At 39.1% G+C, this 14,899-nt stretch overlaps 1 protein-coding gene across 2 annotated transcripts in view; it reads right to left on the bottom strand.

Moving 5' to 3' along the window:
• The window catches only part of RTN4IP1 (reticulon 4 interacting protein 1), a 43,397-nt gene extending 28,548 nt beyond the window's left edge, over positions 1-14,849 (bottom strand). Inside the window, exons 1-4 of one of the 2 annotated variants that reach the window (XM_037158988.2) lie at positions 14,132-14,849; positions 7,552-7,703; positions 6,709-6,777; positions 5,685-5,809 (exon numbers count right to left, since the gene is read on the bottom strand). In XM_037158988.2, the coding sequence (XP_037014883.1) occupies positions 5,685-5,809; positions 6,709-6,777; positions 7,552-7,703; positions 14,132-14,402 (617 nt within the window). In that variant the 5' untranslated portion in view covers positions 14,403-14,849. The remainder of the gene's footprint in view (positions 1-5,684; positions 5,810-6,708; positions 6,778-7,551; positions 7,704-14,131) is intronic. The other variant, XM_037158990.2, reaches the window with a different exon arrangement.
• Positions 14,850-14,899: the final 50 nt, after the last annotated feature.

Below are 14,899 nucleotides of genomic sequence, written 5' to 3'. Positions count from 1 at the left end.
TTTAAGCTGAAGGACACTTTTCCCCAGGTATACATGCTACTAAACTTCTATTGGTTTTCTCCTGTTAATCTTTTATTTCAGGGCTCTCAGCAGAAAACTCAGAAGGATGGAGTGAAAATGATTTTTCCTCCTCTACCAACCACAATCAGTTAAGAGTGGTGTCTCTTTCCTCTCCTGCACACCGCTCATCTCGGGTGACACTAGATTTACTAGCCAAAGGGAAGCTGATTTAGAAGTACATTTGCTTTGCATTGGTGGGAAACGCTGATGTATTCACTGTACTTTCTGAGTAGAATTATTACAGGCTGTCCTGGTATAAGGATGCTGAAAGGGTTCAGAACAGGCTTCCCTAAATTGTGCCACTTTGGCATGGGGATTATTTTGAGCTGAAAGAACCAAGACATTGTAGGCTTAAGGGAAATGTTTATCTCCCCCTTAAAGAACTTAAATTAGGGATCTTGCCCAAAATAGTATCACTAGAAATCACTTTGTAGACCTATCTGTAAGGCAGGGTAAACTTCTAACCACTAAACATCTGAATGACCTCCCTCCCTTCTGAAGCCCCCAGGCACCGCACCTCATCCCTGGCTCAGAGCACCACATACATCTCCGTTTAGCTTTTTCTCCCTGACCCTCTCACACATGTGGGGTCTCTGACCCTCTCGTGCATGTGGCATTCCCATACATACACATATAATTATATTTGCTTATTTTCTCTTGTTAATCTGTCTCATGTCAATTTGATTATTATATCACCAAGAAGAACCCAGAATGGTAAAGTCTCTACCTCTCCCGCAATGGCTTCCAGGAATGTCCCTGCTTCCCACTAATATGTCACACAAATATACTGCTGGGGCTCCCCCTCTTCCTCTACTCTTTGAAGTTCTTGGCTGGGGCCCCTGTACAAAGGACAACACAACAAGGCATCATGAAATGTTTCTGTGATGAGATTGAGTATTGCTGAATCTAGCACTGGATTATGAGAGTAATGAAGAAGAAACACGGTTAAACAAAGTCTGAGACGTACATTACCAGAAGCTATTCTGAAGAAAATTCTCCCAATTAAAAGGCATATAAAAACCTACAATACACCACTGATCAAGTTAATTCATACACCAGGACTCACAAAATGGTGCCACCCCAGTGGCCCAGCCCACGTCAAGAACCTAAACCTAAGTCGGCCTGCATTTATGGGAAATGCCCCACTGTCCAATCACAATCCTCCAACTCAGCTTTCACCAGCTTTACCTTACCCTAGAAACAGGACCCCTTAGCCTCATTAGAAAATCACTGGCCTCCTAGCCAATCATGCCCTGTTTCCATGTTGCCTTTTCTAACCTTCTACAAAACCTGCTCTTGTCCAAAACCCTCTGGGAAGAGTGCTCCACTCTCGTGAACCACTGCACTCCCCAATTCGTGGACTGTGTTCCTTTCAGCAAGGAACATCAAACTGGTTGCTAAATTACATGACTTTCATCATTTGACACCACTATAGAGAAGACACCTATAACGAAGTAGTTAATGGGGGTTGTCAATTAAAATGCAAAGGTATTTAGGCTTATTCACTGCAGAAGAAAACTTCGAATGCCTTGCAATCTACAGCTCATACAGTAAGGAAACTTTGAAGACATATTTCCAAATTTGACAACAATGCTAAACTACACATGACATGAACAATAAGGAGTTGCACAGTGGACTGAGAAGGAGCGGGTGTGGGGGACAATTACCAGATTAAGATAAATCATAGTTAACTGACATGAGGAATCTATGTAAGAGTCAGGGTGGAAAGTCAGTCTTGTTTTGCACAAGCAGAGTTTCAGATGCAAAGGGGATATGAGTAGAGAGGTTGGGGTTACAACCATAAACCTGCCAGGTACTAAAATATACAGAAGCTAGAAGATGAGATGACCCTGGATAGCAGAGAGGAGCGATGGACTAGGGCACTGGGAAAAGAGTAACAGGAAGAAGGGGGTCATTTTAAAAATAACGAGAACTGGTAAAAAGGCAAGAGGAAAACTAAAGGAGTCTGTTGTCCCTGAAACCATGGGAAAGTGAGTGTTAAGGGAGTGGTCACCAGTGCCAGATACTTCAGAGAGTTCAAATTTAAAGAACTGAAAAATATCACTGGGAGGGCAACTTGGTCAGCCATGACCCCATGACAACAGCTGCAGCTGAGTGGCAAGGCTGGGCGCTAACTTCAGTGCATTGAAGAGTAAAGGACTCTAAGCTCCACAAGACAGTTACCCTGTCACCTAGAAAACTAACCTGTAAAACACAAATTGCCGGGAAAGAGCTTTCCACTCGTTTCTTTAACTGAGTCTTCCAGGAGCTCCTAGGAAAACAGGCCCAGATGAGGCCACGCTCGTTTGCATCAGACTAGAGAGAGTGGAGCCAGAGCCTCCATCCTCTTCCCAACCCACAATTCCTTCAAGTGAGTAAAATGCAATGGTTCCTTCCTCCTCTGCACGCCCCTCTAACCAAACAACCTAGTCAAGTGCAAATGAAAACCCAAAGTCCACAGGGAGTGGCAGTGGAGGATTCACGGGTGGGTGGGTGGGTGAAGAACAGGCAGGGGAAAGCATCTGAAAAAAGGAAGCTGTTGTAATTGCTGAAATAAGCAAATTGGGGAAAGACGGAGCAATGCCAATGTTTTTAAGTTTGAGCTTTTCCAATTGTATAAACAGAATTAATCAGTTACATAACTTACCGTTATTTGAAAAAAGTTTACTATCATAAAGCCTGATTTCAAAAATAAATAAATAAATAAATAAAAGCATTCCTAAATTGACTGCATTGAGTTTCAAGTATACAAAATTTAAAAGTAAAATTTATTTTATGCTTCAATTGCTAACATTTTCTAATATGTCTGTCTAACAGAGAGTCAAGTACAACTTCCCCAGTGAGAGATGAACTTCAGACAGAGCATGAAATATTCCAGGTGGACCATGACATGGCTAATAAATACAACCACCAGACCAACTGCTTTAAAAATGTATCTGGTACAACCACTGGTAAACAAACTGCTATTCATTTTGAGACCCCAGAGTTATCTATGTGTTCCTACTGAATAAATCATGGAAAAACTACGGGTGGACAGGTAAGAAAAAAACAATTGGATCTGACATTTTCTAGTGATACCAAAGTGTGGGCAAAATGACAGTTTACATAACATCAATATTAAATTATTCCCTTGGCTCACTGATGCTCAATTTGTTGCAAAAATTAATTATGTAACAAAAAGGAAAAGGAAAAAAATCAACAAACTCTTAGAAACTTCGTCTTAATTTCAAAACACTTTTTATTATTTAAAAAAATCTTATAAAATCTTCTAAGGTGCTGATGGGTGTTTTTATCATTGCTCATTTTTAAAAATTAATTGGTTAGAAAAACAGAATTTAAGTCCTCATTGACAAACACTGACCTGCTTCGTAGACTAAAGAGTGCCTTAATGCCAATCACTACACAGAAAGAGAATAATTATTGATTAGAGAAGCCAAAATATGCTCCCCCAATCACATTAAATAGTCAAAGTGAAAAAAGCCACTTTGGACACTGGAACCTCTGAGTTCATGTATAATAAAATTCCCACTATACTATAGTAATTTGTTCAGGTAAAATTATTTTGCACAGTATTTTAAGGTACTCAGCTCTCTCATGCGATTCTCACAAGTAAGTAGTGGGAAAGGTAGGCCATCATTACCACCTACATGTGGAAGTTTCAGTAAACTGAAATTTCTTAGAGCACCAAGGGCCAAGGTCTGCCTCGCTGCCACTGGGAACGGAGGTGTCCTAAGGCCACCATGCACACAGGCCTGCAGCAGGTGTCTGTGATGTGAGCTTGTGAAGCTCTTCACAACAAAGTCACTGCAGGTTGGTGAGCATGTGGCCAAATCAATGAACAGACCAACTCAATACAATATATAGTCACCTTACAAGGTATGAAATTTTCCACTTCTCAAAGCTCTTCTGACAACCAACACTGTCCTACACTCAGTGCCTTGGAGGAAACTATGAAGAGACTATAAATAGCGTGCACGTGGTCACCTGATTAGTTAGTAGTGGAGTGGAGAACAGAACCCAAGGTCCCCAGTTCCTAACCATCACTGCTTAAATAAAAGATAACCCAGTACCTAAAAATCACCCAATAAACCAACAACAAAATGGGGTACACATCTATGTGTCTGAGAAGAGACAGCTAGACCTGTTTCTAAATTGTTTTCTTCTGGGTACTGAAAAAAAAGAGTGAGCAAGTATGAATGGGGAGCCCTGAACTGGCAAAAGGAATGACAGGCGTCTCGCTACACAGTCACGCAGGCATAGAAAGTCTAATTTCCTGAGAAAAAACAAAATAATAGAGCATCAATGTGAACGCAGAGCCTACAATAATAATAAAGTTCTAAAAGTCTTGAATAACATTTTTGCAAGGCTATATTAACTAAGATGAGTCATTAGAAAAACCTATGTGATCAAACTAATCTAATTTAAACAAAGTGTCTGACCAAAGTGGCAACTTCAAGAAAGATAAGCCTCAAAGCTTAAAAAATAAACAGTGTTGACCTTTAGATAAATATTTGCTTTGAAATCTATGATAAAGGGTAGCACCTCATTAGATGAATAGCCTTCACACTGCCTTCAGAAACACAGCTATTAGGCTTTCATTAAACGCACTGCTCTATAATGCAATACATTAAATGTAAGGTACGATGTTTCATAACAACGGGAATACAAAATGACACAGCCTTTAGTTATTTTACCTGCATAATCCTTAGCAATCAAAAAACCAAGTTATTGTAATTTATTAAAATTTGACCTATAGCTCTCTCCTTCATCACAATCATTAAACAGTTCTTAGCACCTGGTTTTCTCACAAAAAAAAAATCATCAGTTTTCCCTATAATACCAACTTTCTAAAATACAAGGAATACAATCTCACAGCTAATAACAGGAGCCACTATTTATTGAGTGCCTCCCCTGAGCCACAACCCATGCCACTAGTTTTGCTGGTATTATCTCATTAAAAACAAAACTCACAGAAGAGAAGCAACTGAATGGGTCAGCCACCTAGAAAGCAGCAGAATCTGAGTATGAACTCAGGTCCACCAAAGACATTTCTTCTCACTGGGTTTGTTGTTGCTAACTCAAAAAAAGCATATATTCAAGGCCTTAAAGCACCAGAATGAACCTAAAGAATACCAAGCATGGAGACTAAGAGACCTCAAGGTTATTATTCAGCAGTGATCTGCAGTCCCCTTATATTTGATTTTCATAGAAATCTGCAAGTATGAGAGCAACTCCTAGTAGAGGTAGGAAAAAAATGCCCGAACCTTGACATCATTCATTACAGACTATGTAGCAGGATTCTTAACATTTTTAGGAATCTGATAAAAGCTAGGATCTTCTTCCCAGAGAGTCACATAAAATTTTGCATCATTTTGGAAGGTTCAGACTCTTGAAGTCCATCTGCACATTTCAATTTTTAAATTTGCATTTGATTGGACTAAGAATCCATAGAATGAGGTTAAGAAAGTGCACAATGACACAAATGAGTTCTTTGGAAATTGTTTTAAATGTCAGCACAACTCTGATCTTGTGAATGATCCTAGTTTTACTGCTTCTGGTAATCTATGGCAAAGACCTTACAGAAGAAAGAGAGAGAAGGCGTAGATGCCACCATTGATACTTACCGTTTTCCTGCACAGTTTTTGTCATTCAGGCCGCCGACCTTGTTTATGGCAGACCAGGCCGTGAGGGCCACGTATGGCAAAGAGGCAGCTTGAGTATGAGTGAGTGATCTGGGCTTGTGAGAGACCTAGATTTGAAGACAACAGTCAAAAATAAGCACTGACTCACAAAACCTATGAACACAATTAAGTACATTTACCTTCATAGGAGTCTGGCCATTTTCACAGATAAGTCTGTAACATTCTGCCAGTTCAGTATTTACTACATGCCCTACTTTAAGATTATCCCTAAGGGATATTCTCCAAGTGACTCAACCTGCCCTCCTGGGGTCAGAGGTCCAGTAACGTTTTACAGGCCATATGAAGCAGATAGAGCTACTTAATTCATAAAGACCATATTCAGGAATCTCATTAGTTCTAACTATACCCAGAAATAAATCCCCATATACCTTGAGCTCTCACAAACACATTTTAGTTTCATTTTTAGATCAGCTGCTTCCTTCACTCCCATGTACTGGAAGGTAATCCTTCCAGACTTTCTCTAATCTCAATAACACCCCTTTTTCCCTTCCCATCCTCCCTTCTGTAAACAAGTTCCTCGATGTTAACTTCTTTCCCTCTATTCAAACTGTCAGACCTCTTGACTGTATTTAATTAGACTCCTGTTTCTATAGTGATTTGAAACAGCTGACACTTCCACATTCTGCTTATAATTCATCGGTGTGTTCCGTTTGGAATATTTGGTTTCCACTACGTACACTGGGCAAAACCAAGAAACAAGCAGGTTTCTCGAGCTCACGTCAAACCCCTGCTCCACAAAACGAGGCGACCACTTTGGCAGGCAGTTCTATTAAATGACATCAAATTATTTTTCTAAGCTTTCAAAAATTTCTATTCTCTATCTTAGCTCTTTCAAACTTACCCATTAAACATGAACCTGATCTGAGAAAAACACAATTATTTCAGAGATATTTGTCATCTTTGTTTATACCTTCCAGTGGCATTTGAACAAGAACTGGTGAGTTACCTCATTCCCACTGACAACGACAAACTCGGAGAGCGTGCCCTGTTTCCAGGGAGGAACTGCAGCCCAGACCTGAAACACACACAACTTAATTAGAAACACATCTTCTTCAACCGAAGCTAAGCATGAGAGAACTCCCGATACACGCCCCACCCTGTGAAAAAAGAACCAGTCAGCAATACACCGACCAAAAGGTACTGTCACGTGACATAAATGTACTGCTTAGTATGATTCTGGATTTATCGAGTCAAGCCACACTGGAAGCAGATGCCAGGAAACCCTGCTGACAACATACTTAGAATAGCAGCAGGAGCACAGTGTCTGGGGTTCGAATCCTGGCTCTACCGCTTACTAGCTCTGGGACCTCTGTATAGTTTGCCTTCCCCACCTGGAACTGGGCCTAACTGCACTTACTTCAGAGAGATTAAAAGAGTTATTTCATGAAAATCAACTATAACAGTGTTAGCTATTATTGCAAACTCACTTTATTTTCTTGGTGAAAAAATCGAAGTGACAACAGGTGGTTATTCCAAACCACCTATTTTAAAACCAGTTAGGCCATAAGGTAAAAATTGTCAGTTAAAGACCCTTTCAGGAAAGACATTCCCAATCACACACACTTCACAGTCTTGCGATCCTTAAGCACCAGATTCAGAACACCCGAGCCCAGTCAAGCTGTCCTGGCAGAAGCACGAACAGAACCACGAACATGAGAGTTCCGGCCGAAGCTCGGCACATTTGTTGGAGAGAGACGGTCAGTGATTAGGAACGTACTTCCCAACTTCCCAAAGCAGCAGAATGAAACGTGCGTGCTTAGAAGCGGAGCATCGGCATCGCGTAACTCACCTCGTCCCCAGGCTTGAAGTACCTCACGTCCAGCCCGCACTCCATCACCACGCCAGACACATCCCGGCCGAGAGTCAGGGGAAATTCATCTCCTCTGGTCTTAATGTGCAAAGGGTCACGTTTCATATTTAAAGCTGTAGCTCCGTAACCACCTATAAAACACAGTTTTATCTGTTTCCTCCCAAAGAATGGGATGATTTAACAACTATTACCGGGCCCTGACCAGTGCAGCTCAGTTGGCTGGGCATCACTCCGCAAAGCAAAGTTTTGCTGGTTCGATTCCCTATTAGGGCAGGTGCCTGGGTTGGGAGTCAGGTTGTGTTGCCTATGTGGCAACTGATGGATGTTTCTCTCCTCTTTCTCCCTCCCTCTTCTTCTAAAAATAAATTTTAAAAGTTATTTTAAGATTTTATTTACTTATTTCAGAGAGAGGGGAGAGAGGAAGAGAGGGACAGAAACATCAATGTGTGGAACCCTGATCAGTTGCCTCCTGCACAGGCCCCAACTGGGGACCAGGCCTGCAACCCAGGCGTGAGCCCTGCCTGGGAATCGAACCCATGACCCTTTGTCTTGTGGAGCAATGCCCAACCAATTAAGCCACGCCTGCCAGGGAATCAATTAGATTTTTTTAAATAAATAAATGAATAAAATTAAACTACTACAGGATTATTCTAGATACAATAGAGGTACAATTCTAGATCCTCAAGATATAAAGTAATCGACCTTAGAACATTTTTTGTACCACTACACAGGAAAGCATAAAAACAATGAGTTCTGTTCCTTTCAAAGAAAATTACTTGGAAAATTATAATCACTTATTAAACTAAAGCTACCGTTGCTCAAAATGTTTAAATTCCAATTTTTAAACCGTCCTCAGAACATTCGGTATTTTCTTTTATAATTTTACTTTGTTCTTTGAAGATACTTTAAGTTATTCATTCACAAACTTTTCAAAAAACAATGTCATTTGGTGCCCAGTCTGGTGGAGAAGGTAAATGTTAAAGCTGTTTGAAGTTAATAAACCAGTAAATAAGGCAGAGTTATATTTGACACTGACACAGGTGGGGTCTGTAAGTCACAGTCCCCCACCTCCCAAAAAAGGTTTCCAGGACGGTTGAATTGAGTGCATCGATTGATTCCACTGTGATAAAGAATCACTTGCCTGCACCTGTTCTGATATGTTAAATCAAGTTAATTGCTTCATTAAACATATCCTTCTACTTTAAGAATATTTACATAAATATCAACTAAGTAGAGCTGAAAACATTCTTCTGATATTTTTGGTTCAAATAAATTGGCTACTCTATGTGCAACAACCCAAAGTTTATTACACAGCTTCAAAATATAAAATGGCTCTTCCAAGACACGAAATTATCTGTAATTGTCTCTTCTGCTTGACATATTTCTGAGAACAGCTGTGCTACGTGAGGTTCTCCAAGATTAGCACCCTGCTTACCTTTCTAGTGTCATGTACCATAGTTTCTGATCCCAAATCACTAAACCAGTCTGTAAGTCTCCTTTCCCCCACCCACACTCAGGGGCAGTACAACATTAGATCTTAAGGATGAGGAGAAACCAGCAAAGGAGCCTGAGAAGGCTTAGCCAGTGAAGAGGTAGGTGCCCAGAAAGTCAAAAGAGGTTTAAAGAAGTCAAATGCTGCCAAGGGGCAAACAGTTTTTCAAATAAAGTCAAAAGCTGCCAATGAGCTATTAAAAAACAAAAACACCACTACCAAAAACCCCGAACAAAAGACTGGATCCAACAACACAGAGACCTTTGGTGACCTTGATAGCAGTTCTGTGGCACGGAGTGACAGAGAATGGGAAGTGAGAGACTCCAGAGACTGGAGACAGTGAGAACATTCAACTCTTTCGAACAGTCTTGCTATAAAGCGGAGCAGAGAAGCAGAGGGAGGCAACTGAGGTGGAGAGAGGATTTTTCAGTGTTTTCCCCTCTTTAAGGCGGAAGAAATCACAGCTGGTCTGTAGGCCAGTGGAAATGACCCACGGAGAGGAAAAGACTGAAGATGCAGGAGAGAACCGCTCAACAATGCTCCCCGGCAGGTGAGAGGGGACGGGGTCTGGAGAGCAAGAGCAGCAATGACAGTGCACGCAGCAGGAGGGAGCACAGAAGACACACCGAGATGCTGACAGGTGGGCACTCGCAGAAGTTTTTTTTCCTTAGAAGTTGTGTTTCTAGTTTAAAAAATCAAGACACATGGGAGACACTGTTTGAAAGTTGGGATAGTCCCCCCAAATCTAAGCTGATGGTCACCAGGCCAGTATTACACATTTGCCATCTAGCTGGTTAGGGATATACTCCACCAGGGAAAGAAAAAGTCTTCCCACGTGCAACACAAAAGTCATGGTTTACTTTTCCTGTCTTACATTCCATTTCCACAATTAAAACACAATTAAACAATTATTCCCTGAAATTCCTACGTGGTTTGAGCAAGAGAAGTGGGCAGTTACCCATATCAAATTTTAGTTGCTGTTTCAGAGCTGCAAAACAGCTTCCATCCTCTCTGAGGTACAGACCTGAAGAGCAAGGTTGTCTACAAAGTTTTCTTGGTCATTCTTATATGCTAACGTTATCAATTGATTAGCCCTGACTCACTGGTTGAAGCTAAACTGGCCCCAGATACAAAATGCAGTTGGTAGTTAGTAACTGAGAACCTGCTTGATGACACAGACGATGGGGGCTCTTAGGAACTTTATCCTGTTGTTTGAGTCGGTAAGTTTGACTGAGTCAGACTTGGAATGACTTGGAAAGTCAAAAATCTGGCATCAATTTCAAAGACTTTAATCCCAACGAAAGAAACCGAACTGTTGGTATGATGTTGTCAGCTGTATTCTTTTAATTTTAAAATTATTCTATGTTCACTGCACATTACCAATAATAGCCAAGAGATGGAAGTTATATATATATACACACACACATATACACATGCACATAAACACACACACATAATGAAATATTCAACAATAAAAAAGAATGAAATCTTACCATTTGTGACAATATGAATGGACCTAAAGGATATTATGCTAAGTCAGACAGAGAAAGGCAAATACTGTACAATTTCACTTACATGTGGAATCAAACAAAACAAATGAATAAACAAAACAGAAACAGACCCAGAGATATAGAGAACAAGTTGATGGTTGCCAAAGGGATGAAGGATGAGAATAAAATTTTTTAATAAAATAATTTCTTTAGCCATTTATATAATGTATGATTTTCTGTCCGACAATAATGGCCGTCGCCACAAACACAGCCTACTTTCATCTTTCAAAATAAAGTAGTCATGCCCTTGCTTTCTCATCAAGGGAAATTACTTCCTCCAGTTTACAATCTTCTTTTCTACTCATTATTTATTTCCCCAAGCTACCATTTCAGATATCTTCTGAAAAACAACAATCACACATTCTCAAAAGAGAATCCATGAGCAGGAAGTAAAGAGGGTAACTTGCAAATAACATTACCCAGTCATATCATAAGAAACTAAGATGTCTTAAGAATACTACATAAAAGTAAAATGTGTTATAGTATTTCATTATTAAATAGCAGCAAAGAAAGTCCAGATCCAACCATTCTACTAAAATTGAAATGTACATAATTCCAATTGTGCATGTGCAATGAAAGAAATGAAAGTTAACAGATCTAAATGAAGACAGACGTAAAAACTACTCATGGACAAAATATAGCTAATTTTAGTTTGTAATCTTAAATTTGAATGAAAATATAAAATGCCATAAAATAATGAGTGCATGACAACTACATATGTGAAGTACTAAAACAAGTAGTAGTTGACAGAGTTTATACTCACTGATCACTGCATAAAAACACTGATCACTGGATACAAACCAACCACTTAAAGAGACATATCCTATAAAAACTAAATTATCTTCATGCCCAATGTAAATAAAATAAAACAACAAACTAAGTAGCAATTACTATGTCAACGCAAACAAAAAGAATACAGTAAGTCCTCACTTAAAATCATGAATATAGCTGCAACCTTAAGCAAAACAATGTGTAATAAAACCAATGTTCCCATAATACAAACAAGGGCTAAGTTTCTAGTACATCTCATCAACTTTATAATGAAACAGTATTAACCTAAACTATGGTATTTGAGAACATGCTGTAGAAATGTTGACTTTATGAGGCATTCATAGCAAACCATTTCATTTCCTTCTTGAGTGTCCTAGTTACAAACACATTGGGACTCCAATTTTCCCCAAACCCTTTCCCCTCATAGTTACTCCTCACATTGTCTAAACCAGCACTGTCCAAAAGAAATATAATGCAAGCCACATATGTAATTTAAAATTTTCTAGTGGCAACTAAAAAGTAAAAAAGAAACAAGTGTGATTCATTTTTAGTATTAATTATTTAATATATACAAAATACAATCAGATCACTATGTAATCGATATAAAATTATTAAGGAGACATTTTACATTCTCTTTTCTCACTGTCTTTTAAATTCATTGTGTATTTTACACTAACAGCACATTGTGATTCAACTAGCCATATTTCAATTGCTCAACAACCACATGTGGCTAGTGGCTACTACATATATTCACTGAGATAAAAACAGAAGCATTAAAAATTGGAATGAAAAGAACTACGGACACTGACACTTTAAAAGTCCCTAATCCAGCTGTTCTTCATGTTCTATGTACTCAAATCTTTTTGAGGAGTCTTTAAAAGGTCCTCTCTTTTCTAACTACCTATGTGAGGCTGGTTTTCCTCACTTCAAACAACATTGCAACAGACTGAATACAGAAATGCATATGAAGATCCAGCTATCTTATTAAACCAGAAAGCAAAGAAATATGTACAAGTGTAAAACAATACGACTCAGCACTAATTTTTTGCTAAATTTGTAAAGCACAATCATTTATCACTGTAAGCACTTTGAGGGTACATCCTGCCCGTGCTCCAACAACTACGATCTGTTTTCAGTGCTTCACATAGGTAGTTGTCTCTCAGTCATTATTTTTGCATTTTATATTTTTAACTTGATTTCATTTTGTAATGTTAACACAAAAGGATTTTACTACATTTTTAAATGAATTAATAAGTGGTCTAAAATTTATATTCTAATTTCTAACAATGTAGATATATTCATAGCTATAACTCGCACATACAAAACCCCCCAAATTATTAAGCATATAATAAGATCCTAAGACCAAAAATTTGAGAGTTGCTATTCTAATCTATCACACAACTCCTGGAAAACAAAGAGGAAGAAATAAAAAATCAAAGTCTCAACGCATTCTTTCCTATTTCTGTATAAATTCCACTAAAATGACTCATTCTATCACTAACCTTAATTTTGTTATTAGGTATATAAATAAACAAATTTAATTCATCACATGTAGTTCACACACAGGGTGGGGTAAAAGGCTTACCATTATTCCTATGGAATACAATAATACATAACATAAGAATGAACTCTGTGTTTCATGTACTCACAACTGTGAACCTACTCTTGCCCACCCTGTCCAGTTGTTGAGGTAATTTGATGAGTAGAACTCTGAATGTACACACAGGCCTTCAACACACAGATACACGATTCAGTTAAAACTCACGTGGAAGCTTACTTAGAACACTTAGGTTAACTGACCAATCATCCCAAATGTTTTTGACTTTTTCAGAAGACATAAATGAGTTCCCATAATACTTTTCTCATTTTCCAAAGTGAGAGTCATTCACAAATAGTAATCAATCTTTTCAGCACTATAATATTTATATAGTATACATTAAGGAATCACAGTGCTCTCCAATCTTTTTCACTATATCCCAAAAGAAATTAAGACAGCATTATTCCCATTTAGGATTATAGAAAAAGTGTATTTTAACTGCTGTGACAGAATGCAACAGCAGAAAGGAGGAAGTACTGTGTCCATATTCGGGTATCCTGTTCTGATTCACCCATTGGACCAATAAAGAAATGTGAACAGTGAGACAGCAAAGGATTATTACAAAAATACAAATTCTGCCCTGGCTGGTGTGGTTCAATGGATTGAGCACCGGCATGCAAACCAAGAGGTTGCTGGTTCAATTCCCAGTCAAGGCACACACCTGGGTCGGGGACCAGGTGCCCAGTTGGAGGCACGCAGAGGCAACAGATCAACACGTCTGGGCACACTGATGTATATCTCACCCATCTATGTTTATCTCCCTCCCTTCCCCTCTCTCTAAAAATAAATAAATAAAATATTTTAAAAAATTTAAATGCAAATTCTAAACTTCTGTGAGAACATACCCATACCTCTAAAACTTGTGATGGATCTCAGAATTCCACAAATTCACCTCAGGTCCCAATTAACATTTTAAGGAAGCATAAGAGCAATCCAACCTTATATTTTGTAAAAGATTAAAGTATACCCTGGGCATTGTAATTTCACAATTTTGGAAATATCTGCTGAGATAATGTCAAAGACCTAAGTAATCCTTTGTTAACCAAAGATGTGTAGTCAAATAACAATTTATCTTTGAAAACTACTGATCCCAGATGAAATTCTCTGAAGAAAAAATATATAATAACGAGGGATTTCTTTCCAACTTACTTCTCATATTAACATCTATAGGATTTACACTTGCAGCGTGAACTTTGATAATGACTTCATTTGGATAGTGTATGATAGGTAACATCATGTCCCGAGTAAATCGAAGCACTTCATTCTTCCCATATTTATCTATCACCCAAGCAGGCATGACAGTGTTCCTTGGAGAAGTAGTACTAATCCTTCTAACTGAAGGCTTTTTTATAGCTTGGTTTCTCCACAAGCAAACTGTAGTACATGCTTTTCGTCTAAGTACACAATTCAGAAATTCCATTGTAAACACGTGGTTGAGCTGCACGCCCTAATTAAATTGCACTTGAACTGTCAGCCCTGAAATCGGTCAGATCTGCCAAACACACTGGCCTATTTCAAAATCGAAAATTCAGAAATGAAGGCAGCCTAATGAAGCAAATGAAATTAGAAGAATATGGTATTAGGTGGCTCCTCACATCTGAAATGCTCTAATTAACGTTCCAATCAGTATTCTGTCCATTCTCCTCCCCGCTTACACCCCCTTCCCTTGAAAACTAAACCCAAATCAAAACCCCTAAAATTGTGCCCGGTCCCAGAAGCACTCGGAGGGACCAATTGGCTCCGCTCAGGATCCCGACGCCACAGATATCCGGACGGTTCCAGCTCCCTGCCGTGACTCTAGCTAGGAATCTCCTTGCCACCAGCTCTCCGTCGCCGCGGGTCCTGCCTTGCCGCGCTAGCCAATCGCATACAAAGATCATTTCCTTGGGCTGCAATCCGACCAATGGAAGTACTCCG

Source organism: Artibeus jamaicensis, unplaced genomic scaffold (genome assembly GCF_021234435.1).
Source record: "Artibeus jamaicensis isolate MK-2021 breed Jamaican fruit bat unplaced genomic scaffold, CSHL_Jam_final contig_387, whole genome shotgun sequence".
In the NCBI taxonomy this organism is placed as follows: Eukaryota; Metazoa; Chordata; class Mammalia; order Chiroptera; family Phyllostomidae; genus Artibeus; species Artibeus jamaicensis.
Note: the sequence above shows the minus strand (reverse complement) of the source record. Positions and strands in the feature narration are given on the sequence as shown.